General features: G+C 41.7%; 1 protein-coding gene across 2 annotated transcripts in view; it reads right to left on the reverse strand.

Moving 5' to 3' along the window:
• PDE1C (phosphodiesterase 1C) overlaps positions 1–25,678 on the reverse strand; it is a 703,814-nt gene that overhangs the window by 579,243 nt on the left and 98,893 nt on the right. For both annotated transcript variants that reach the window (XM_063708446.1, XM_055347901.2), the window contains exon 2: positions 17,328–17,378. In XM_063708446.1, the coding sequence (XP_063564516.1) occupies positions 17,328–17,378 (51 nt within the window). The remainder of the gene's footprint in view (positions 1–17,327; positions 17,379–25,678) is intronic.

A 25,678-nucleotide genomic window follows, 5' to 3' on the forward strand; every position in this document is an offset into this window, starting at 1 on the left:
ACCTTGTAGAATGTCTTTTTATCCTAACAAAATCTTTCACAGAACATCAATTTTTAATGTTGATGAAGCCCAATTTATCAATTTTTACTTTTATAGATCATTTTTTTTGTGTCAAGTCCATTTTTCCTAGTCCTAAGTCCCAAAGATTTTCTGTTTTTTCTATAAGCTTTACAGTTTTATATTTAGGCCCATGATCTATTTTGAATTATTTTTTGTTTAATGTGTAAGACAGGTCAAGGTTCGTATTTTTCTTTACAGATGTCCAATACTGAAGCACAGATTGTTGAAAAGGTCATATTTCCTCCATTGAATTGCTTTTTCATCTCTGTCAAAAATCAGTTCAGCATGTTTTTGTGGATTCATTTCTGGGTTTTCTATTCTATTCTATTAATTTGTAAGTCTATGCTTTCACCAATACCACTCATCTTGATCAATGTAGTTATATAGGCCTTGAAATCGAGTAGATAGACTCCTCACACTTTTTTTTCTTTTTAAAAATGGTTTAACTGTTCTACTTCTTATGATTTTCTGTGTACAATTTAGAATACTCTCATCTATATAAAAAATCTTGCTGGGATCTTGATAGAAATTGTGTTAAATCTGCATATAATTATAGGGAGAATTGACATATTTGCTATGTTTCATCTTCCAATCCATGAACACAGTATGCATCTCCACTTATTTAGATGTTATTTGATTTCTCTCATGGGCACTGCATAGTTTTCAACATACAAGTCTTGTACATACAAGTGTTGTTAGATTTACATCTACATATTTCACCTTGTTATATGATTAACCTTGTTATATGTTGTAAATATGATTTTATTTTTATACAGGAATAGAATTGATTTTGTATGTTTATCTTATATACTGTGACCTTGCTAGAACTCATTTATTAGTCTAGAAATTTTGTTAATTAGCTTCCTTGGGATTTTCTATGTAGATAACCATGTCATCTGCAAAAGGGACAATTTTACTTCTTTTTTATCTGTATGTTTTTAAATTTTTCTTTTCATCCCTTATTACACTGGCTAGGGCTTTCAACACTATGTTGAATAGGAGTGGTGTAACTGAACATTCTTGCCTTGTTCTCATTTGTAAAGAAAAGCATCCGTTTTTGCCCTTAAATATAAAGTTAGTTGAAGGTTTTTGTAGATGTTCCTTATCAAGTTGAAGAAATTCCCCTAAATTATTATTTTTCTGAGAGTTTCTATCATGAATGAATATTGAATGCTGTCAAATATTTTTGTGCATCAATTGATATGATCATGTAATTTTTCTTCTTTAACCTATTAACATGGTGGATTATACTGATTGATTTTAGAATAGTGAATGATACTTGCATCCATAGAATTAACCCCACTTGGTTGTGTGGCGTAGACTTTGTTTTATATATTATTGAATTCTATTTGTGAAAATTTTGTTAAAGATTTTTGCATCTATATTAATGAGATTTTGGTCTGTAATTTTTCTCTTTTTGTACTGTCTTTCTCAGTTTTGACATCAAGACAATGTTAGCTTCATACATGAATTGAGAAATATTCCCTTCTCTTCTATTTTATGGAAGAGATTATGTAGAATTGATGTTAATTTTTCTTTAGAAATTTGCTAGAATATTTGAGTCATACCATGTGGACTCAAGAGATTGCGGTGGGGGGACAGTTTTTTATTACATACTAAACTTTCTTAATATAGAGTTATAAGGCTATTCAAATTATCTACTTCACATTGGATGAGTTTCGGTAGTTTATGTGGTTTTTTTTTTTTTTTGGTTTTGTTTTGTTTTTTTTTTTTTTGAGACAAGAGTCTCACTCTGTCACCCAGGCTGGAGTGCAGTGGCACAATCTCCGCTCACTGCAAGCTCCACCTCCCAGATTCACGCCATACTCCTGCCTCAGCCTCCTGAGTAGCTGGGACTACAGGCGCCCACCACCACACCTGGTAATTTTTTTGTATTTTTAGTAGAGACAGGGTTTCACCATGTTCGCCAGGATGGTCTCGATCTCCTGACCTCATGATCCACCCGCCTCGGCCTCCCAAAGTGCTGGGATTATGGGCATGAGCCAGGCCAGTAGTTTATGCTTTTTAAGAAAATAGCCCATTTCATCTAAGTCATCAAATATATCTGTGTAGCACGGTTCACAGTATTCCCTTATTATCCTTTTGATATCTGCATGGTCTGTGGTGATATCCCCTGTTTTATTCCTGATATTCATAATTTGTGTCTTGTGTTCAATCTATTGTTGAGAAAGATGTGTTGAAGTCTCCAATTATAATTGTAGATTTTTCTATTTCTCATTTTAGGTCTAACAGATTCTACTTTACATATTTTCCAACTGTATTGTTTGGTGCATAAATATATAGGATTGCTATGTCTTCCTTGTAGGCTGACCCTTTTATTATTATATAATGTTTCTCTCTGCCTCTGCATTTTCTTCATTCTGAAGCCCACATTATCTGATGTTAATATAGCCACTACAGGTTTCCTTCAATTAATGTTTGCATGAGCTGTCAACCTGTTTATACAGTCATATTTGAAGTGAGTTTTTAATAGCACATAGTTGGGTCATGTTTTTTAACCCACTCTGCCAATCTCTGTCTTTTAATTACTATATTTAGACCATTTACATTTAATGTAATTATTGATATGTCAGGGCTTACATCTGCTTTTATTTTTTATTTCCTGTTTGTCCTCTTTTTCATTTATCTAGTTTATTTTTCCTGCCTTCCTGTGGCTTAGTTGAACCCTTTTTAGAATTCCACTTTACCTATTGTGTATCTCTTTGCATCATTTTCTCAATAGTTGTACTAGATATTACACTATATATACATAAATAACTTACCAAAGTCTTCTGATGTTATCATTTTGGAAGTGCAAGTAAAACGTGGAAACCTTACCTCCCTTTACATCCCTTTACTTTCTCCTCTTTGATATAATTGTACTAAATATTTCCTATACATACATTTAGAACATTATCAGATAGTGCTAACATTTTTGCTTCAACCATCAAACATAACTTAGAAAACTCAAGAGGAGAAGGAAACATTATTGGATTTAGCCACATTGTTGCTTACTGTGTTCTTTCTTCCTTTCTGATGTCCCAAGGTTCCTTCTCTTATTGTTTTCTTTTTGTTTAGAGAACTTTCTTTAGATATTCTTTTAGAGTAGGCCTGCTGGCAACAAATTCTTAGTTTTCCTTCATTTTATAATGTCTTTATTTCCCCTCCATTTCTGAGGAATATTTTTGCTGATTAGAGGGGATTCTAGGTTGACAGTTCTACCCTTTTAGCACTTGAAAAATACTGTGCTTCCATGGCTTCTGATAAAAAATCTGTTCTCATTCAAATTGTGCTTTCCCTATAAGATGTCTCTTTTATCTGGCTGCTTTCAAGATTTCTCTTGAGATTTTAGAAGTTTAATTATGAGGCTGGGTTCAGTGGCTTATGCCTGTAATCCCAGCACTTTGGGAGGTCAAGGCAGGAGGATTGCTCAAGCACAGGAGTTCAAAACCAGCCTGGGCAACATAGTGAGACCCTGTCTCAAATTTTTAAAAATAAAATAATAATAATAATAATGAATCTTGGCATGGGTTTCTTCAGGTTTATCCTGTTTGAACTGACTTTCTCTGGCACAGATTAAGCAAAGGAATATGGTGCACTACCTTATTATGCCAGATAGAGGTAGAAGTTCAAGTTCCCTACTGGGCTTCCATTGCTCCATTGACACCTGAGGAAGGATGTAGCTTTGTTATCGCTGGGAAGGGGTGAGAGTTTCAGCTCCCCACATGGTCTCTACTGACACTGTGTATGGAATGACCTCATTATCATTGTACAATGCTATAGTCCTGATTCTCCTCTAGGTCTCCCCTGACACTCAGCTCAGCAAGGAGGAAGAGGGATGCTTGGTTACTGTCAGTTAGAAGTGGCAGCCTAGGTTCCCCACATATTCTCCACTGACATCATGATGGGAGGAAGGCTGATTTAGATGAAAGGGACAGCTCTCTGTTTAACTTTTTCTGATGCCATGCCAGCAAGGGTGTTGAGATACCTTGTTACAGCCTTGTGAGGGTGGACATCCAGGTTTCCCAGCAAGCCTTTTTTGGAATGGGTGAGGATGGGGCCACAGCTTTTTCTGTGATGTTTGGAGGGAGTAGAGTGTTCATTATCTAAAAGTTTTCTGTCTTGCTAGGCTTCCCCTTTCCTGGTCCTTAGGTAGAGTGTAATGTTAGGGCTCTTTTTTTGGGTACCTGTTGTCATTTCCAGGTTTTTATCTTTTTCAGCTCGAAGTCTATGGCATATGATAAAAAAAGAAAACTCAGGGAACTCATCACCATGTTGTTTCTTGGGTCCCAACTCTTCTAGTCACTCTGTCTTCTTCTTTTTGCCTTCAGAGTATTCTTTTATTTTGTATATAATATCCAGGGGTTTTAGTTGTAATTCATGGGAAAAATAGGAAAATGTATGTCTATTTTATCTTCCTAGAACGTGTGTGAAGGCTTTTAAGAGGGAGAATGACATGGTCAGATTTATCTTTTAAAAGATTGCTCTGGCAGGGAGGAGAATTGATTTCACAGAGGAAGATGGAGACTCAGTGGAATCCATTACATAAGGAATGTAAGGATTTAAAACAAAGTTGTGGCTGTGAGAATAAAGTAGAATGATCTGAATAAGACAATTCAGTAGTCAGGATCAGTGGAATTTGGTGACTGATGAGGGAGAATAGAGACGCATATATGATTTGTAGGTTTTCAGTTAATATTGCCTAATAAATAGGATGGCACCAATTCAGTTAGAAAACACAGGAGTAGGAACTTCTATAGGGATGAGGAGAAATTATGAGTCCAGTTTGGAAACTAACACTTTAGGGGTTTCTATTTTCTTCGACTTTTGGTTAATAAATAAGTTTGGCAGTTTTTTTGTGATGACAATTTTCCATCTTAAGTATGCTTCCTTCAACTAGAAATTCAGAGAATGGGATGCTACCACTTTTCTTAAAATCTAGCTCTCCAAATAAGATATACAAGTGGGCAATAAGCATATTAAAATATGCTAAACATTATTAGTCATTAGAGAAATACAAATCAAAGCCACAATATATCAATATTTCACACACATTAGGGTTAAATTTATTTAAATAACCATACCATGTGTAGAGGAGGATTTAGAGAAATTGGAACCCTCATACATTGTGAACAGAAATATAAAAGAGTAAAACCACTTTGGATAACAGTCTGGAAGTTCCTCAAAATGTTGAACTTAGAGTTACCATATAAACCAGCAATTCCATTCAGAGGTATATAAGCAAGCTAAATAAAAACCCATCTACACTTTTTAAAATAATATACAAATATCCATAGCAACATTATTCACAATAGCCAAAAATTAGAGACAACCCAAATGTCCATCGACTGAGGAAAGGAAAAATAAAACGTATATCCATACTAGGGAATATTGTCCTGCAATATAAAGGAATGATTTGCTTATACATGTTACAACATGCATGAACCTTGAAGACATTATGCTAAATCAAAAACATAGCCAGTCACAATAGACCACATATTGTATGACTTCATTTATACAAAATGGCCAGAATAGGCAAATCTATAAGAAAAGAAGTATTTAAATAGCCTTCTAGGACTGTGGGTATGGATCTCAGATGAAAAGTAACTATTGGGCACAGGACTTCTTTTTGGGGTGACAAAAATTATCTGAAATTAGATTATGGTGATGATGGTGGCACAACTCCATAAATATATGAAAAATCATTGAATTATGCCCTTTAAATGGGTAAGCTTTATGTGAATTATATTTCAATAAAGCCATTTTTATTTTTTAAAACTAAATAGCAGCAATCACCTTAATATTCATTTTAATTTTTAATTGTGAATGACATAAATAATGGTTAGTCCTTGTATCCTATGTTCATTCTCGTTTCTGGATTCAACAGTCTTCCTGAGGTATATCCTTTAGCAGTTATCACAGGAAGGACGTATATGATAAATTCTCTCAGAATGAGTTTGCCTGAAAGATGTCTTTATTTTGCCCTCACTCTTAAATGATATTTCTCTCAATTTAAAATTTCAGGTCAACAGTATTCTTCCCTCATCTCTATACAAATATTATTCAATTTGACTTCTGGCTTCTAAATAAACTATTGGGAAGTCTACAGTCAGTCTAATAATTAATCTATGATAGACACATCAGTTATGATTAGTTATGTCTGAATAACAGAAACTCAAAATTCCGGTAGATTAAATGAAATAAAAGCTTATATCTCTGTTACATAAAAATCAGAGATAGAAGTTTATATCTCTGTTGAGTGAGATGTAAGCCTTTCAGAACTGATATAGCAGCTCTGTTTCACAAAATCTTTAGATTACCATTCTACCAACCTTTGGGTTTGAGCATTATCATTGCGGTCCAAGATGGCAGCTAGAGCGCTAAGCATTACATTTGTGTCCTAGGCAGCAGGATGAAAAAGGGATAAAAAAGAAAGGGGATGAAGACTACACAAAAGCCTCAAGAAAGGTTCCAGAAACCTTTTTTGACAGCTCTGCTTACATTCTGTTTACCAGAACTTAGTTACATGGTCACACCTAGCTTTAACTGTTTTTGGATATGAGGACATAGGCCCAGCTAAAAACTGAAGTTCTTTTAACATAGAAAAACCGGGCGCAGTGGTTCATGCCTATATCCCAGCACTTTGGGAGGCCAAGGCAGGTGGATCACTTGAGGTCAGGCGTTTCAGACCAGCCTGGCCAACATGGTGAAACCCTGTCTCTACTAAAAAAAAAAATACAAAAATTCGCCGGGCATGGTGGCGCATGCCTGTAGTCCCAGCTACTTGGGAGGCTGAGGCAGGAGAATGGCTTAAACCCAGGAAGCGGAGGTTGCAGTGAACCAAGATCGCGCCACTGCACTCCAGCCTGGGTGACAAGAGCAAAACTACCAAAAATAAAAATTAAAAAAAAAAAAAAAAACACTAAACTCATAGTCTCAGACACAGTAGGTAACCTGTCTTTTCTCTTCAATTATCTTTGGTGTTTGCCCATCGTCTATACTGTTCTGCAGTTTCATTATAATGTATCTGCCAATAGATTTTTTATTTTCCTGATTGAAACTGGGTACAATTCATTAGTCTGAGGATTCATATCACTAGTCAACTCTGAAAAGTTCTCAGCCACTAGATCTTTAGTTACTATTTTGTCCATATTCTCTCTGGTCTTTCATCCTGAACTCCTACTAAATGTGTGCTGCCTTTCTCATTCTGTCTTCCGTAGTGTTTGACCATTCTTTTACATCCACCATTTCTCTATGCTACATTTTGGATAGTCTCCTCAGATATATCTTTCTTCTGGTTCATTATCTCTCCTTTTAGTCCTATTCAACACAGTTGGTAAACTGTGTTTGGGTTTTGTTTTGTTGGGGTTTTATGCTATATTTTACATTTCTTGAAGTTCTACAGATTATCTTTAAAATTTTCCATTTTTTTCCAAGGTCTTGTTCCTTTCTTAGAGTTTCAACTCATTTTATATCTTCTGTCATTTTTAAATAGACCTAGTCTTTTTTTTTCCAGTTTGTCATTATACCACAGGTTGAACATCCCTAATCCAAAAAATTGAAATCTAAAATGCTCCAAAATTCAAGGCTTTTTGAGCACCAGCATGACATCACAAGTGGGAATTTCACATCTGACCTCACATGACAGGTTGCAGTTCAATGATGATTTAATGTACACAAACTTTGTTTCACGCATGAAATTATTTAAAATACTGCGTAATGTTACCTTCAGGCTATGTGTTTAAGATATATATGAAACGCAAATGAATTTTGTGTTTAGGCCTAGGTCCCATCCCCAAGATATCCCATTACACATACACAAATATTCCAAAGTCAGAAACAAACTCAAAATCCAAAATATTTCTGGTCCCAGGCATTTTGGGTAAAGGACACTCGACCTGCATCTCAAGTTCTTAGGCTCTAATTATCTGTGTTCGCTAACTCTTGCTCATCATGGAGGACTGCTGCCTCTTATAGGTTTTTTGTTTTATTTTGTTTTTAATTTTGACTGTGAGCTCATACTTAGTTGGTCTTGTTTTCTCCATGAGAATATCTTATGACTTGGGTTGTATTTCAAAAGATTTTTCATTTGATTCTGCCATTAGTAGCCCAGAACTAATGTTTGTTAATTTCTTAGGCTCAAAGTGTTCCTGGACCTTTCAGGTAGTTTCAGTTGCCCAGGAAAGACTTTTCCTCAAGAGCCAGAAAAGCCAAGCAAGTTAACTTATTACCCCTCTATGCTAATGGATGCATTTTGTTTTCCTGATCTCTCTTTTATTAGAGACATAGACCTTGTTTCAACTACCTATTGATGCGTAACAGATCACACCAAACGTGTGGCTTCCAACAACAACAACTACCCATTTTGCTCAAAAACTTGCACTTTGGGAAGCTCTCAGAGATGGGCTTTCCACAGGGCCTCTGTTTCCTCACAGTATTATGGCAGTGCTCTAAGAACAAGTATCCCAACAGGCAGCAGGTGGAAGCTGTTTCTTCTGATAATCTAACTTTGCAAGTCACATCATATCATCTCTGCCACATTTACAGGCCACCCAGACTCAAGGGAAGAAAACAGAGGCCTCGCCATCTCAGTGGGAGGCTTGTCAGCATCACATTGCAAGAAGAGCATGTGGGATGGGAGATATAGTTACAAATATTTTTGGAAAACACAATCTGCCATATGTTTTAAGAGTCCGAGTTAGGCAGAAGTTTCAGATCCAACTTCTCCACCCTGCATAGCCCAAGGTCTTATCTCCTCTCCCCATGTAGATGTTAAAACAATTGTTACTAGATTCCATGGACTTAACAGCACCACCCCCATGCAGCATAGCTGCAAAATCTGCACACATGTTAACAGCTTACCGTACTGATATTAAATTCTTCCTTCATTGCTGGCACCTGTGGGGTTCCCTTTCTTTATTGCAAGTTTAACTGTGCATTTAAAAGCATTTTTAAAACATTTCACTCAGCATTTCTATGTGCTTGTAAAAAATGAGAAGGTTTTCAGGTTATCCTCGTCTGTCTCTTGCAGAAACCTAAAACTTCATCTTAACTTTATTCAAAGGAGTATATATTGAGAGGATACAGGAGGAGGTGCTTGGAGTGCAACAGCCAAGTCACGTCCTCCTTGCCCTCCCTGGGGTTACATTACACACAAAAAAAATTCTATTCATATTTTTCAATTATCTAAGCGTGTACACATGTAGCAAGGGTAAATATTTGCTATTATCTCAATAGGGGTACAGCATTCCCATTAAGGGAGCAGAAACTGGTCCGCATTTAGGCAAATATAAGTTGAAAGGAGTAGAACGTGAGATGCTGAGGACAAGGGTGTGAGCAGATCCATCAAAGCAAGAGAGATAGTCAAGAGGCTGCTCTGCATGAGAGATCCCAGGAGTGGCTTTGATTCCTAAAAGGGAGGTGGAAATAAAGGGTAAAGAATGGAGGAGGATGAGGATAAAAGGATGTACAGTGGTAGGCCAGGAGCAGCATGGGCAAAGCAGTCTTTAAAATTTTTATTGGTGGTAGAATGGCTGAATGGACTGTTGAAAATCAAACTGAATTTAAATGGTCTGTCTGCAATTGCAGTGCATATTGTGGCTCTCTCTTGTTCATCCCTTCTTAATCTTCAGTCAAGCTCTGCTTTGACCAATGCCTTTGGTTACTCTCCAGAAAAAGGAGGAGCTGCTTCGTAGCACATCTGAGACTATGTCAGAGCAATAGGAAGATAGCCAGAAGCAAATAGAGGAAAGCAATCGACAGAGGCAGGAAATCAGGGTCAGAAGACCACCACCATCCCAGGTACTCACGGAAGCATCAGGGAGTGCTCTGAACTTCCAAATGTCAGCACACAACAGCAGTGTTAAGCCTCTTCACCTAGATCTCAATGGACTTGGAGCTTCCAGCTGACACCTGGGTTACATGTATCATCCATAAACTCTTAGAAGCTACTTATGGAATCATCAGCCAGTCCACTGGTGGACCACTGGCTAACATATTAGGGACCTAGGGATATGTCTTTGGATATATTTCAAAGACTCTATCAAGCACATTCAAAAAGAGAAGGCAGAGTGAGTCTCAGTGTCCTGCCCCTTACCCCCATACACATGCCAGTCCATCACTCTGACCACGACCATCAGTGCTTTCCAGGACAGGGTGAATATTCCTCCGCTGGATGGGCTCCTGCAGAGAGCTCATGACCCCATGACGGGGATGTCATACAAGGGATTTGAGCTTTAGACAGAGTGGTGAGCACTGGACTGGATCATTTGTAAACTCTACTTTAACTTGAAATTTTTCAAATCCCAATGAATACATCTGTTGACTGAACCAAGCTGATCGGCTTGCCTGATAACAACTGTGTTTGATGAAAGGGGCGGAGAAATGGGGTAAGATAAAGTGGTGAAGTCCCCTTGTGGGCAAGCAGAGAAATTTTGGGTCAACACAAGTTGGGGTCTAACTGTGGCTCTGAAACATGGATGTGTCACAGGTCACTGGGGGAGCTGCGAGAGGATGATTATAAGTGTAGATAAGAAGCTAGTAGCCAGCTGTCTTGTGTTCTTTTGTGTTGCTTGCGTGGTTGATTGATTGGTTGGTTTTTGTGGTATGAAAACTTAACATGAGAGCTATCCTCTTAATGTATTTTAAAGTGCACAATACCATATTGTTAACTACAGGGATTATGTTGTACAGCAGGTCTCCACATCTTATTCATCTTACATAATAGAAACTTTATACCCATGGAGCAACAACTTCCTGTTTGCTCCTCCCCACACCCAGCTCCTAGCAAACACCATCCAATTCTGCGTTTCTATTAGTTTGACTATTTTGCTTGCCATAGCACCCTACATGTACATGATCTCGTCTGTCCTGGATCCCTTATATGGTTCTGTCTCATATGTAGTACATGCCCCTGAGAACACTGAAAGCCCAGCCACCAGCCACAGTCCCCCACTCATGGCATTTCTCAGTCGTTCCTCCCACATATTTCTTCTTCTTCTTTTTGTCTTGATCCATCCCCAGTTCAAGCTCCCTTCTTTTGTCACCAACCCTCCTAGCCATAACAACTGATCTAGTAAAGTTCCCTGGCTGAACTCTAGCACTGTCTCAGACATGATTTTGAGTTCCCCCTGGGGCTCCATACATGGCATCACCATGTCATAGGTGCTGCCTCCCTCTATTTCAACCAACCCCAGCGATCACCCCACTGCACATCTCTGCCTTCCATTTCCCACCTCTGCCAAGGGAAGATGATCATTCACCCAGCACAAAAATACGAAGGGCCACCCCTTGCTTCACTCCCCCATCCACCCTAAGTACTCCAGCTCTTTCACAGGAAAATCTATTTCCAAAAATACCTGGATTCTTAATTAATCTCTATTTTCTTATTGCTTTTGATACCGCCATAGTAGTCCCCCATTATCCGAGGGGGTACGTTCCAACAACTGCCTGAAACCAGGGATGGTGCCTAACATGATTGCTGTTAATCAGAACACGATTCTGTTCATGTCTACCATCCGCAAATTTAATAACACTTCCATCTTAACTAAGCACTTATCCTGTCCTGTGGCCATAACTTTTGCAGCTTTAGTGCAACAACAAAACTAGCATGAATTTCTGTTTCCTTCTTTACAGTTTCACAGATAGAAAATTCGCTCTCCCTGTGGATCTCAGCAACCTTGGCATACAGTTTTTTTCTTTATTAAGTCAAGAACTTTCACGTTTTCACTTAAAGGAAGCACTTGCTGGCTTCTCTGTGGTGTATCCAAATTGCCAGCATCAGTACTCTTGCACTTTTTACTAAGTGCACTTAGAAATTGCACTTAGGCAATTACTAAATAAAATAAGGGTGATTTGAACACAAGCACTGCAATCTGATAAACGAGAGGGCTCCTAAGTCACTAACGTGTAGGTAGCATCTACACATGGATCCACTGGACAAAGGGAGGATTAACATCGTGGGTGGGGCAGAGTGAGATTTCATCTCGCTATTCAGAGCAGCACTCAAATCAAAACTTGTGAATTGTTTATTCCTGGACTTTTCCATTTCACATCTTCAGACCGCTATTAACCACAAGTAACAAAACTGGGAAAGTGAAACCGCAGATAAGGGAGGACTTTTGTATTTTCTTGTCCACGATTGCTCATCTTGGGGGAGAAATTAGTCCTCCCTCAGGAAAGCAACCAGAACTCCAGCATACAGCTGCCCAGCCACAAGAGCTCTGTGGGCACTGTCTCCCTCGCTCGGGCTCCTCCAATGCCCTGGACTCCTGACAGAAGCTCTGTCCAATGCACTGAATACAGCATCTTTTACATCCTCTAGAGGAGAGAGATGCCACCAAAATCTGGGCTTTTTCTGCCACACTGTGGCCACGTCTGAACACTACATGTGGCCATGTCTGAACACTACATGTGGCCTTCATTCCCTTACATGTGGTATTGGGAGTTTTTTTCAATGAAGATTAGAAGTTACCTTCTTTACCTATTATCACCATTCAGACCCTCAAGCCTCAGCTGATGCTCACCTTCTCCAGGAGGACTCCCTTGAATTCACCTCCACACCCGGCTGGCTGAAGCATCCCCGTTCTGATTCTCCCAGCTCCTCCTACCAATTGCTAGCATTTCCTTCCACATGCTGTATTGTAGTAGTCACTTCTGTCTCCCTGATTAGACTGCAAACCCTTTGAAGACAAACCAACTCATCTGTGTTATCTCCATGGCTCACAGAAGAACAGAAAAGTCTTCAATAAGCATATATGAAATTAAAGAAAAAAGGGAAGAAGAGAGGGGAGCAAGGCTGAAAACTCAAGGTAATAACAACCAGCCACACTTATTGAGCGCTTGTGGTATACAGTCCCTGGGCTTCATATAATGGATTCCAGGGTATCAGGGCCAATATCCACCTCTGCTGCCCCAGCTTCATCCAGCAGTTAAAGGGTCCATGTCTGTCCTGTCGGGGGTCTCCTGGACTCTAGTCCTTCACATAGTCCATGACCAACATCTGTTTTGATGTTCAGTGACCACGTCACATGTTTTCAAGTATTTTAACATTCACCCTTGCATGTGATCATCCACAACAACTTGGAAGTAAGCTCTAGCATTGAGGTGAATCCGGCTGGGCTTCTGGGTTGGGTGAGGACTTGGAGAACCTTTCTATCTAGCTAAAGGATTGTAAATGCACCAATCAGTGCTCTGTGTCTGGCTAAAGGTTTGTAAATGCACCAATCAGCACTCTGTAAAAACGGACCAATCAGCACTCTGTAAAATGGACCAATCAGCACTCTGTAAAACGGACCAATCAGCACTCTGTAAAATGGACCAATCAGCAGGATGTGGGTGGAGCCAAAAAAGAATAAAAGCAGGCCCACCCCCCCCCCCCCCCCCCCCCCCCAGCCAACCCATTTGGGTCTGTTTGTACTCTGTGGAAGGTTTGTTCTTTCTCTCTGCAATGAATTTTGCTGCTGCTGGCTTTTTAGGTTTGCACTACTTTTACAAGCTGTAACACTCATTCTGCAATTTCACTCCTGAAGCCAGTGAGACCGTGAAGCAGCCCCAAGGAAAACAAGTCCAGACATGCCATCTTTAAGAGCTGTAACACTCACTGCGAAGGTCTGCAGCTTCACACCTGAAGTCAGCGAGATCGTGAACCCACCAGAATGAAGAAACTCCGGACACATCTGAAAATCTTAGGGAACAAACTATGGACACACCATCTTTAAGAACTGTAACACTCACTAGGTGGGTCCGTGTTTTCATTTTTGAAGTCAGCGAGACCAAGAACCCACCAGAAGAAACTCATTCTAGGCCCAGTATTGTTCTAGGCTCAAGGTGTGGAAAATGTGTTTTTAGAGGGGTAAGGTTACCTACCCTACGTGGCACATAATTCTGGACACAGAATTCAAAGCCAGGCTTGACCTACAGTAGCCCCTACATCGTGGCTGCTGGGGACTGTCCCACTAGCATATAGGAGACCTTTGAGGACATACTGTGGGGGGGATTTGGGGATTGTGTATGCTGCTCATGGGATGGCACACTGATTAGGATGCAGAGGAGCAGGGGGAAAGGAGCAGAAAGGGGGCAGTTTATGCAGTCTTCAATCAGCGTTTTTCTCTAGGTCAGGTACAGTCAACCAGACACGGCCCATGGGCTCAAGGAGTTGACTGGGTAATAGAGACCGACAGATGCATAAAACATGTCTAGGGAGGAGGGCTTTTAGGGCCTGGCACTGGAGGGCAGCTTCACCAGCATCCCAGAGAGCAGGACTAAAAAGGGACCCCACAGCCAGCTGACTTCATCCCAGAAGTCCCCAATGTCAGGAGCCACAGTGGGTTCCAGGAGCTCCTCCCCAAGTGGAGGCCTGGACCTGAGCGGGGGAGATCAGCTGTTCCCCAAACTGCCCTTGTGGCTATGAGGCAGTACCTACGTGGGGTACTTTCAATCCAGCACCCATGTGAGGTGCCCACCATGCAGTACCCACATGAGGTGTTCTTCTGGCTCACCCTGCCCACTGCAGAGCATGGCAGTACCCACACCCGGTGGCTCTCGCCCTGGGACAGCTGGCCTTGTGATAGATGCCATTCTCAAACCATTTGCTGGTTGGAAGCTGGTGTGCCTTCATTCAGACAGCGCACTCAAGTCAAGGTCACGCTCAACTCTTCACTGTCCTGGACACTGTCATTCTGCCAGCATTTGTGAGGGGAAGAGATTCTCTCCGCTTCCTTTGAGTTCCTTTCCCTCTTCCCTAACCCTCACTTTTAGGAGAATGACTTCCCCATGTTACTGTATGTGCCCACGGTTGCTAGGCACATGCTCTAACTGAAGTCAGGTTGATTGGAAGCCACTCCTTGAGCCTGCAATGATGGGGCAGGGGTGGTGAAAAGGCCTGGTAGATCTAGAGTCTCACAGGAGTAACTCCACAGCATCCACCACCAGAAGCAGCCCTTCCCAAGTCCCCACTCCTAGATCTCTGCTGACCTCTAGAGGGTCCAACCATCACAGCACAGGCTCTGGCCACCCGCCCCCGCCAATCCCCGTCGTGTCTGATTCCATACTGGGCAACGCACACTGTCAAGGCTTTCTGTCTTGTTGGATGCAAAAATTAGAGAATGTTGCAGTACTTCATCTTCCAGTCTCAAAAAAAAAAAAACAAACTTACCATCCGAATCCTCCCAATCTTCCCAAACTGAACTCTTCATTCACACCACAGAATGAAGGTCAGTTTCAACGTGGTAAAGTGAAGTAAGCATCAATCGGACATTGCTACATTAAAAATAATTTTTTTGCCTTCCTAAAAGTCACCTAATCTTTCCCTCTCTAGACTAGAAAAAGACTTAGTAGCTCACGTGCCATCTGACTTTTTCCAGAGTATGGCAATTAACTCAGGAGCTTTTTCGTTCTCCTTTTTTTTCCCTGTATCAGTCCAACCTAACTGGTTTGCCACTAATTACTTGTTTCCTACACAGATACGTGTTCATCATGTCCTCACTTGTCTCAAGATAATAAGCTTTGAAGACACATCATCCTTTCAACCCAGTCATACAGTTGAGAAGTTCACACAAGAAGCTACCTTTCTTTCTCTGTGAAGGGACAAATTGCCTCAACTCTCATGCAAGGACCGCCCTCCCCCCAACCTTCCTCTGTCTTGTAGTGAGCCTCTGGGACTCCCATGGGGGAAGGGGCACCCAGCACAGCCCTCACAGCATGGTTGGGTCACGATTCATGCTTATTTATTTGCCTGACAACTGCTCGGGAGATGATGAAAAAAATGGGATAAAAGCATATTCTTCAACCTCATTGAGCTGTGGGATGAAATATCTATTTTGGAAATAATGATTCCAGGTAGGAGGGCAGTGAGGAATGGGGCTCATGAGAAGCGAGCGTTTTATTACACAATTTCTAAAATATGAGCACTTCATGCTCTTTCATTATCGTACGTTATTACAGTTCTATAAAAATCATTTCTAGGAAATCAATCCCAAAGTTTCAAAGCCTTCCAAAAAGAGCTGGGAGGCAGAGTTTAGAAGAAGCCCTGTAAATAGAGAAATTATACTCTCAGCTTTATGTAATAAGATTTGCTATGGCACTGTCCACACTCAGACCTAGTCAACCCTGCATGAGAAATGCAGTGACTAGGGATTTATAGAGTTCCTCCCAGGCCACAATTTCAAAAGACAGCAACATTTTTGACTGACCTGGAAAAAAGTCAGATGGCACGTCAGCCAGTAAGTCTTTTTGTAGTCAATACTAGAGAGGGAACGATGAGGTGACTTTTAGGAAGGCAAAAAAAAAATTAATGTAACAATGTCCAATTTTGAACATTTTCCAGGTGCGAAGACAGAGGCCCAGATAGTGTGAGTGAAATTACTTTTAGTGAAAGCCAGTGAGGCAGTGATAAATCCGTTTCTATTTACAGTTGTACGGTTTCTCCACCTGGTGCATAGTGGGTTTGGGGAGCGTCTCCACTCCACCCTCATCCGTCTCTAGTATTTCCCCCCCCCCCCTTCTTTGGAATCCAGGTTTTCATTCCAGGGAGTGCATTAACTTCCTGGAAAATTTGCTGATCACACTGGTACAGAAACCATTGAGAGGCTTTAGACTCCTACTCATAGGGATCAAGACCTGGAGACAAAGGAGTCAAGGGAAGCCCCATGGCCTAACCACAGCCCTAGGAATATCCCCAATGCCTAAGGAAACCCATTCAATCCATCTAAGCTTCAAAATGTCACCAAACTGAGGAAAAGCCAGTGGAGTTAGTCCATAAGTCCACTTTGAATGGTGATGATGCCTTCATAGTTACAAGCATTTCACGTACCTCTCCTCACTTTATCGTCATAAAACATTCATTGAAAGATTGAAAGGATAGTCCTAGCACAGCACTTCTCAAACTCTAATGTGAACAGGCATCCCCTGTAGATGTGTTAAAATACAAATTCTGACTCAATAGGTCTGAAGGGGTGGTCGGGGGACTGAGGCTTCATGGTTCTAAAAGGCCCCCAGGTGATGTCGATTCTGCTGCTCTGAGGACCATACTTGGAATAGCAGAGGCTTAGAGCACAATTTGGAAACCACAGTTCTAAGGATTGAAAAGGCAGTAGTAATGAGTAGCTCACCAGCCTGGGCTCAAGTGGGATGTTAACCAGATGACATTTCCTACATTACTATTTTATTAACACCTGACAGAATTGAAGAGCTATACCGCATGGGGGAAAGATCTCTGGAGAACATTTTCTGATGGAGACCAGGAAAGGAGTGAAACAAGATTTACTCACGAGAGAAGCGGGCCAGTGGTCTGGCATTCTTGTCTCCAGCTTCATTTGCAACTAGAAAAAAAAAAAGAGGATGCAATTTAAATAAATAAAGCAATGTGTCCACCAAATATGCCCCAATACAGCCAATCCCCTGGATGCTTTGACATCGGGCTGTATTTAAGAGTCTTTGTAAGTGAATAAAAGCAACTTTACTCCCTCTGTGTCTGTATTTCCAAGGCTGCCCTCAACACCTAAATGAAGTCAAATATCTCAATCATTTTGATTAGAATATTTGGATGAAGCTAGAGAGGATCTCAACAACATCCAGTTTAGTAGGCCTAAAGAAGTTAATTGGCTTACATCCACTTAGTAAGAGGCACACACACCAGCTTCCAAGCTAGTGGACGTCCTTTGGCCCCAAGAGTCCTCTAACAGTGCTGTCTGTCAACATGCAAATGCACCCCAAGCATCGAAATGAGTCTGGTTTCCTAGGATCCACAGGGGCAAAGCTGAGGCAGGAATTTTGGAAGATAAAAAGCCGGCTTTATGTTCAGAAAGATATTAAATTTAGATGCTAACAAACAGGGAAGTTCATCAATAAAATTGTTCAGAAAACTGCCCTAGAAACCTTACCCCTAAAGCTTCTCAGCAGGGCAGGCTACCTCCTACGAAAAGTCTCCATATAACTTATCATTGGATAGAGTCATATTTAATGTCCCTTATAACTTATGAACCCATTGTATTGGGTAAAAGAGGTTGGTTGTTAAGAGGAAACACAGGTTTCACTCACTTTAAATACCATGTTTCATGCCCATAAACATTATACCTTGGTTGTTGTATGTATACATAGCAGACAGACATGGGTATTTGTGATCTACTTGAATAAATGCCCAAAGCAATCAACAAGAAACACCTGTTCATTCTAGCTGAGAAAAAAGCATTCAATGCATCAACAGAATAAAGGAGATTGCTAACGTCATCATGAATGTATGAGAAGTTGCAGCAAAAGGACAAAACCAATAGAGTAACTACTTTCTAAACGTATATCGTTTTACAAAGAATGAAAGAAGTCGAAAAATTTATTCCACCCTCTTACAAAAGTAAGCATTTTTAAATTTACTGCATTTGAGCAATTTTTTAAAAATTAATGGATTCCATCTCAGTATATTTTGTTTTTCTGGCATTAGCTTTGCCTCACCATCTCCACTCTATTACTAATAAGGCTAATTACTAATTTGGGCAATTTTTAAAAATTAATAAATTCCATCTTAGTATCTTTTGTTTTTCTGGGTATTAGCTTTGCTTTATCATCTGCACTATTACTATATATTACTGTATATAAGATGTTATATAAAAATGACCAGCAGGGGGAGGCAATAATTCATCTAGCGCCCATCGTCTGTCACACCGCAGCATTTCAAAAAAAGAAAGAAATGGGCCTGGCGCGGGTGGCTCACGCCTGTAGTCCAACACTTTGGGAGGCCGAGGTGGTCGGGTCACGAGGTCAGGAGACCAGCCTGCCCAAGATGGTGAAACCCCATCTCTACTAAAAATACGAAAAATTAGCTGGGCGTGGTGGTGGGCGCCTGTAATCCCAGCTACTCGGGAGGCTGAGGCAGGAGAATCACTTGAACCTGGGAGGTGGAAGTTGCAGTGAGTCGAGATTGTGCCACTACACTCCAGCCTGGGAGACAAAAGCGAAACTCTATCTCAAAAAATAAAAAGAAAGAAATTAAATAATTACTACACTCTGCACCAAATACATTTTAAAAGAAAAGATTTCCATTTCAAAAAAAAGATCCAGGAGTTCTAAGAACAATGGCTATTCTTGCTGTCTTCTAAAATGTTTTGTAGAACCACCACATGGATATAAATAATTCACATTCATATTCCTGCCTCCACTCAGAGCTACATCCGAAGTATTTCAGAACAATGGTCAACTATCTCAGCAGAAGTCTTTAACCACAACTGCATATCCTCACATCAGGAAAATTTGGATGTTATCATAGCTAAGTATTAAAAAAACTTATGAGCACTTGGAAAGCTCTCAAGAGTTTTCTATAACCAAAGTTATCTTATAATAAAAAAGAGGGGGGAGAAAAGAGAGAGGGGAGGGAGGGACAGAGGAAGAACGAATGAGTCCCAGTTAGGTATAGACATGAATTTCCATGGCCTTGAGTTCAACTTGTTTCTTCCATTTAGACACCGCAAATGTCTGAAGAAAGAAATAGAGCTGGGTGGGGCATAGTGGCTCACACCTGTAATCCCGGCACTGTGGGAGGCTGAGGCAGGAGGAACACTTGAGCTCCCGAGTTTGAGACCAGCCTGGGCAACATAGTGAGACCCTGTCTCCACAAAAAAAGTTTTAACAACTTAGCCGGGTGTGGTGGTGCATGCCTGTAATGCCAGCTACTCAGGAAGCTGCAGCAGAAGGATCACTTGAGCCCAGGAGGTTGAGGCTGCAGTGAGCTGTAATCAAACCACTGCACTCCAGCCTGGGCAACAGAACGAGACCCTGTCTCAAAAAGAAAAAAAAGAAAGAAAAAAGAAAAAGAAATAGATCCAGGGTTTTACCAAAACCTTTGCGGCAGAAACTTTAAAATGACATTTTAAAATGGGATTACAAAGACCATTGCAATTGCTGAGAACACAGGCAACCACCTAAATGCTCAGCTTGGAGTGTGCACATTCTCCAAGAGTATGCACATTCCTCCAAGAATAAAAGAACAGAGACACCAATGTCACTATTTCACATGCAGCAATAGCCACATCTTCACTCAGCCGGGCCCTCCCTGCCCACCACCCTATCCAAGGATGGGAATTGCTGACCCAGATCCAAGTCACGCCAGGAAAGGCAAGAATCAGGATCCAGGCCAGTGGGACAACAGGAGAGTTTCCTCTATCCAGAAGGAATTTGAACCTCGCCACCAGCGTGATTTCCCTACAAACATACCCAATGCCACACTCCACCACTAGAGGGTCTCCCGTGATGCTGTAGCCCCTACAGAACACAATCCAGCTCACCTGCACCAACTTATTCTCCCAGCTCATTTCCCAGCGCATACTCCAGCACTCGGTCACATGCGCTAGATGGACAATCCCACACATGCCCTTCACACACTCTTCCTGCCTGTCTCTGGCTCCTGCTGCCCGCTAGCCTTGGTGCACTCCTCCCTCATCTTCACCTGGCCAACTCCTTACTCATCCTTTAAGATCCAGGTGGAGCCATTCACTTCTGAAAAGCCTCCTCGCCTCACACCCCACCTTCTCCATCTCCCAGATCTTTGCCCATATGCGTAACTCCCCTTCCCACACCTGCCTGTTGTTCTCAAACTTCAGCAGGCATCAGAACCACCGAGCAGGTTTCTTAGAATACAGTTTCTAATTTGATGCATCTGGTGTGAGGCCCAAGAATTTACATGTCTGACAAGCTCCCAGGTGATATGGCGGGTGCTGGTCTGGGGACCATAAAAGCTACCCCACCCAAGGCAAGGATCATCACTTTTTATCATTGTAATTTCCATTCTTTTGTACAGTGACTATGCATTCAGTCAATATTTTTGGAACTCAAGTAGACTGAATGCCACAAACAGCTTAGTAGACCAGACATCTCAGACTGCCTTCCAGATGGCTATAGGAAGCCCCAGGTGTGTTTTGTTTGGTCTCACAATGCTTTCAATTTTTAAACAATTGTCAGCCCACATTTAAAAACCAAGAGATTTCAAATAGAAATACATATTACTGGCTTCCTTCAAATTACTGGGGCGATTGGAACACAAGGCCCCGGTCCCACATGACAGCCATGGATCAACACTAAGATGGTCCCTCGGTGGCTCTGCCTCCTGGATATTCAGAATGCAACTCTATGCTGACTATTGTTGTACTATACACTCTGCATGGTCTAGAAGGCAGGTGAAAACAGAACCTCTTAAAGGGCTTAAAGACTGAAACTAAAATTCAACAGATGCTAGCACTACAAAAAGTGCTGTAGCCCGGCTCGTCAAGCCCTTCTGTCCCCAGTGCACAACTGCCCAGATGCGTGTGACAGTCCAACAGCACGCTGCAGGCCTGTTCGGACACACCCAGGCTTCTCCACTGGCACAGGAGCCCTCAAACACTGCTGCTTGCCTTGCATGTTTAAAAGTATACAGCAAGCTTTCACAATAAAGTAGATGTTCCGTTTATCAGGTGCAATTAGAGCTTAAATGTGGTGAGATCTTATAAGAATTATTATGTAGGTTTATGGAAAGTTATCTATGCCATACTGCTCACAAAACACAGATTCTAGTTCAGAATGCATAAGGATTCTATTGACGTTCAGTTGCGTGTCTAGGCTACATGTGTATATAGGCACAGAGGGATGAGTAGAAGTGTGGTCACCAGATATATTAACAGTTATTTCTCCTGTGTGGTGGCATTTGAGAAAATCTGTAAGTTTTGAAATACTTTTCTGCATAAACACAATAGTTTATGATAACCATGTGTTTATAATCAGGAAAAAATGTTTTTATTCGAGGGTATAAAACAATTGGCTATTGCTCTCTTTCAAAATATACATATTATTTTGGATATGTTTGTATATATATGTACATGTGTATGTATATGTGTGTATGTAAAAAACTTTTTATACATACACAGGTATAAATATTTATACTATTTTTATACATACACATGGACACATATACACATATTTTATACACAAGTATATATGTAAAAAACATGTATATATATATATAAAATATGTTTCACATTCTGATTTAAGGGTAGTCCTGGATCACAGAATCCAAGGCACCTGCCATCTCTAGTCCAAGAGGGCTCCTTGTAAGACTCAAGAAATGCATCTCTTACTCCTCTCTCCAGGGATCCCACACATTTTAGGTCAGTGGTTTCCAGCCCTGGACACACATTAGAATCACCTAGGGAATGTTACAAAATATTGATGCCCAGACCACACCCCAGACCAATTACACAGGGCCTTTGGGGGTAGGACTCAAGCATCAGTGTTTTTTAAGCCCCTGATCCCAGTGAGCAGCCGAAGTTGAGAAGCACTAATAAATGGTGCAACTCCGTACATCTTTACCAAAGGGAGGAGGACATGGCTTTGATTCCTTCAAAAATAATTACCCCTATTCACTTCTTCTTTTCAGGATGCTGTTGCTTTGTCAAAATCCTGAATCGAGCGAGGTATATCTCTGCTTTAAGAAAACTTCAACCATTAAGATGCAAACCTAACTATGGAGACTTATTAGTGGGCAACTCTTTGCATTGTAAACGGTTCTTTATAAAAGGATTCACCTCACATTGCCTCTATCCTTCAGCATATGTGGATTGAGCACCACCTGGGCGCTGGGCAGTGAACTAGACTCAAGGAGGGTTGCAACAATGGATTCCACCCAACCTGGACATACAAACAAGTAAGGGAGGCAAACTGTGCCTCTCAATCTGGGTTTATCCAAGTGTGATCAGCTAGGGAAGTGACTTGATGATGATGATGATGATGATGATGATGCAGGTTCCTTGGTCCTGTGCCAGATCCACTGGGTCAGAATCCCTGCAAGTGAGGCCAGGACCCTAGGTTGTAAACCAGGGGTCCCCAACCCCTGGGCCACAAAACCTAGCAGCCCATGGCCTGTTAGGAACCAAGCAGCACAGCAGGAGGTGTGCAGCGGGGACCGATCATCACCACCTGAGCTCTACTCCCTATCATATCAACGGCGGCATTAGATTCTCATAGGAGCATGAACCCTATTGTGAACTGGGCATGTGAGGGATGTAGGCTGCATGCACCTTATGATCATCTGAGGTAGAACAGTTTCATCCTGAAACCATTCCCCCCAACACCCATTTTGTAGAAAAAATGTCTTCCATGAAACCGGTCCCTGGTGCCATAAAGGTTGAGAACCATTGTTTTAAACAATTGCTCCAGAAGCCACTTGGGTACACTAATGTCTGAGAAGCAGCAATCTAAAGGAAATGTTTCCCTGGTGTGTTTGCTGTAGGTTTTCCCTCCCAAAAATTGGCCAGAAACAAATCTCAGAGTAACTAGTTGCCATGGAGACCAATGGGAGGGAGGCAGGTGAGACAGGAAGATAACTTGGAGCAATGAGCATCCTAACCCCAGACCACCCAGGGGGCTCTGATGTCACAGCTACGACACAAACAATACAGGCCATCAGAAAGGACAAAGGAGAATAAAGGGGAAGCTAAGGTGGGCCAACCCGTTGTGGTGGTGGCCTAGGCAGGTGCACACTGCTTTGTAACCAGAACAAGCACCCAAAACACTGCCACCCCTGTTTTGAAAGCCCTGGCACCTGGGTGAGCATAAACACAGCTGGAGTCCTGGGTGCCAGGGCAAACACACAGTGAGCAGCAGACCCAGAGCAGAGCCTGGCTTTCTGCAAGGAAATCTGCCCAGTGCACTGGTTGGCTGCTGCTTTGCCACAGCCCTGGGTCTGGCTCAAGCATCTTCTCCAAGTGAACTCTTTTGGGAAGGCTGGTGGCTGGAATGCCAGGCAACACAGACTCCCAAAGAAGAGAGCATTGGAATGAGGTTCCAGGCACTTTCACTAGAGGGTGAAGCTTGGAATTACCAGGTGTTTGACCTCGCCTCGTCTTACCTTCAACTTGCAAAGACCCAAGCAATAGCAGAGAAAACAGGAAGGAATGCTGGGGGGAAGGAGACTTGGTGCAAAATTATCATTAACTATCCTAGCTCAGATATCGTCTTCTAGGTAGGACCTTCCATGACCACCCATTAAGACCGCAGGTCCCAACTGCCCCCTTCCTCTAGTCCCCATCCCCCTGTCCTAGTTTATTCCTCACTACAGCACTTATCACCTTCTCATATGCTCTATACTTCAGTGGGTTTATTGCCTTCCTCCTTCCATGACAATGTAAGCTCCACACAAGCATAGATTCTCTGCCAATGAAAAAGCTGCTATCTCCCCAGTGCCCAAGTGCCTGGCATACAATATTTATGGACTGAATTAATGACCAGCCTTCTAGCAATCTACCATTCAGAACGTGATGGAGCCAAGGATATTGGAAGGAGACACAAAAAGGAAGGTGCAAGGTTATCACATCCCTTGAACACTCTAAATATCCATTCAGATCTTCAAAAACCAGGCACTGAATGAATCATAGATACCAAATAAATCTGCAAACATCCAGTCATGGTTCCTGCCTTCACATTGAATAAGACTGCCCTTGAGTGCAGAAAGACTGGCTAATTTTTTTCAAGGCCACACAGGTTTTTTTATGGCCAAACCCTATGTAAACCCAGGAGTATCTAGTGCCAAAGTCCATGTCTCTTCCACCTTTGTCTCTTTGCCTTCCAAGGAGGGGAGACAGGTAGGAACCATGCTCCAGAGAGGGCTGCACTGAGAGAAGAGCCAGGCTGCAGCCTTTATGCCTCTAGCCCCAGTGGGAGGAGGGTACCAGCCTGCAGGCAATGGGGGCGGTCACCCGCCTGGCCCCTGGTACCAGGCGTAAGGCCAGGAGACTGTCAGGAGAGAGAGGCTCTTTGTTGAGGTGGGCAAAGAGGCCAGGACTCACAGCAATAGGATCCAGTAGAGGGAGAAGCTACTGACAAAGGGAGGAGCTTCATTGCCACGTTCATTCAAGAGCCCCAAGGTGTCTCCCTAATCCTATTAAGCCTCCCATAGGTAGAAAATAGCAACAAGGAAATAGAATCTAGAATCAAATGCATCTCAGTATGAACCAGTACAACTCACAAAAACAGCCCCTGTGAGGCAAATCGTATTCTCTTTAACAGGTGAGGAAAGTGACATTCCAAGAGATTAGGTAGCTTGTCCAAAAACAGACCAAGGCAAAGCAGTAGAGTGAGAAATGTCATCCATTCCTTCCAGCTCTGAGTCCAGCATTCTCAGAGAAGGGATGTGCCCCATCTGTTTAATTGTTGCGTGAGGATCAATAGTAAAGCAAAAGGCTTGACTTCCTTTGCCCCCATGTGGTTTGATAAATGTTGATGCTTGACAAGCCTGGGATCTGTTTCAAGCATAAAAATGTATAAATGCATATCTCTGGCGATGGCTGAATCGTGTGCTGTGTTGAGAAGTCTTCTGATGCCAAGACTGAGCTTAGCAAGATGTGTTTGTGACACATGACCAAAGCCTGCCATGGTTGGGGTTGGGGGAAAATGAAGGGAGGAGGTAGGATGGGTAAATGGGAAAACCCGGCCAGGTTAAATGGAACATAAAAGAATGTGGCCATGAAATGGATAATTCACAAAGGTAACTGACTTCATTCAACACATAAAACATATTATCCCAGTTGCTTAAAATGAGAAATGCTATATAATACAATAACTTCATACACCCAGGAGCCATCCAAACAGACTGGGCATTTCCAGA

Source organism: Gorilla gorilla, chromosome 6, assembly GCF_029281585.2.
Source record: "Gorilla gorilla gorilla isolate KB3781 chromosome 6, NHGRI_mGorGor1-v2.1_pri, whole genome shotgun sequence".
NCBI classification, from domain to species: domain Eukaryota; kingdom Metazoa; phylum Chordata; class Mammalia; order Primates; family Hominidae; genus Gorilla; species Gorilla gorilla.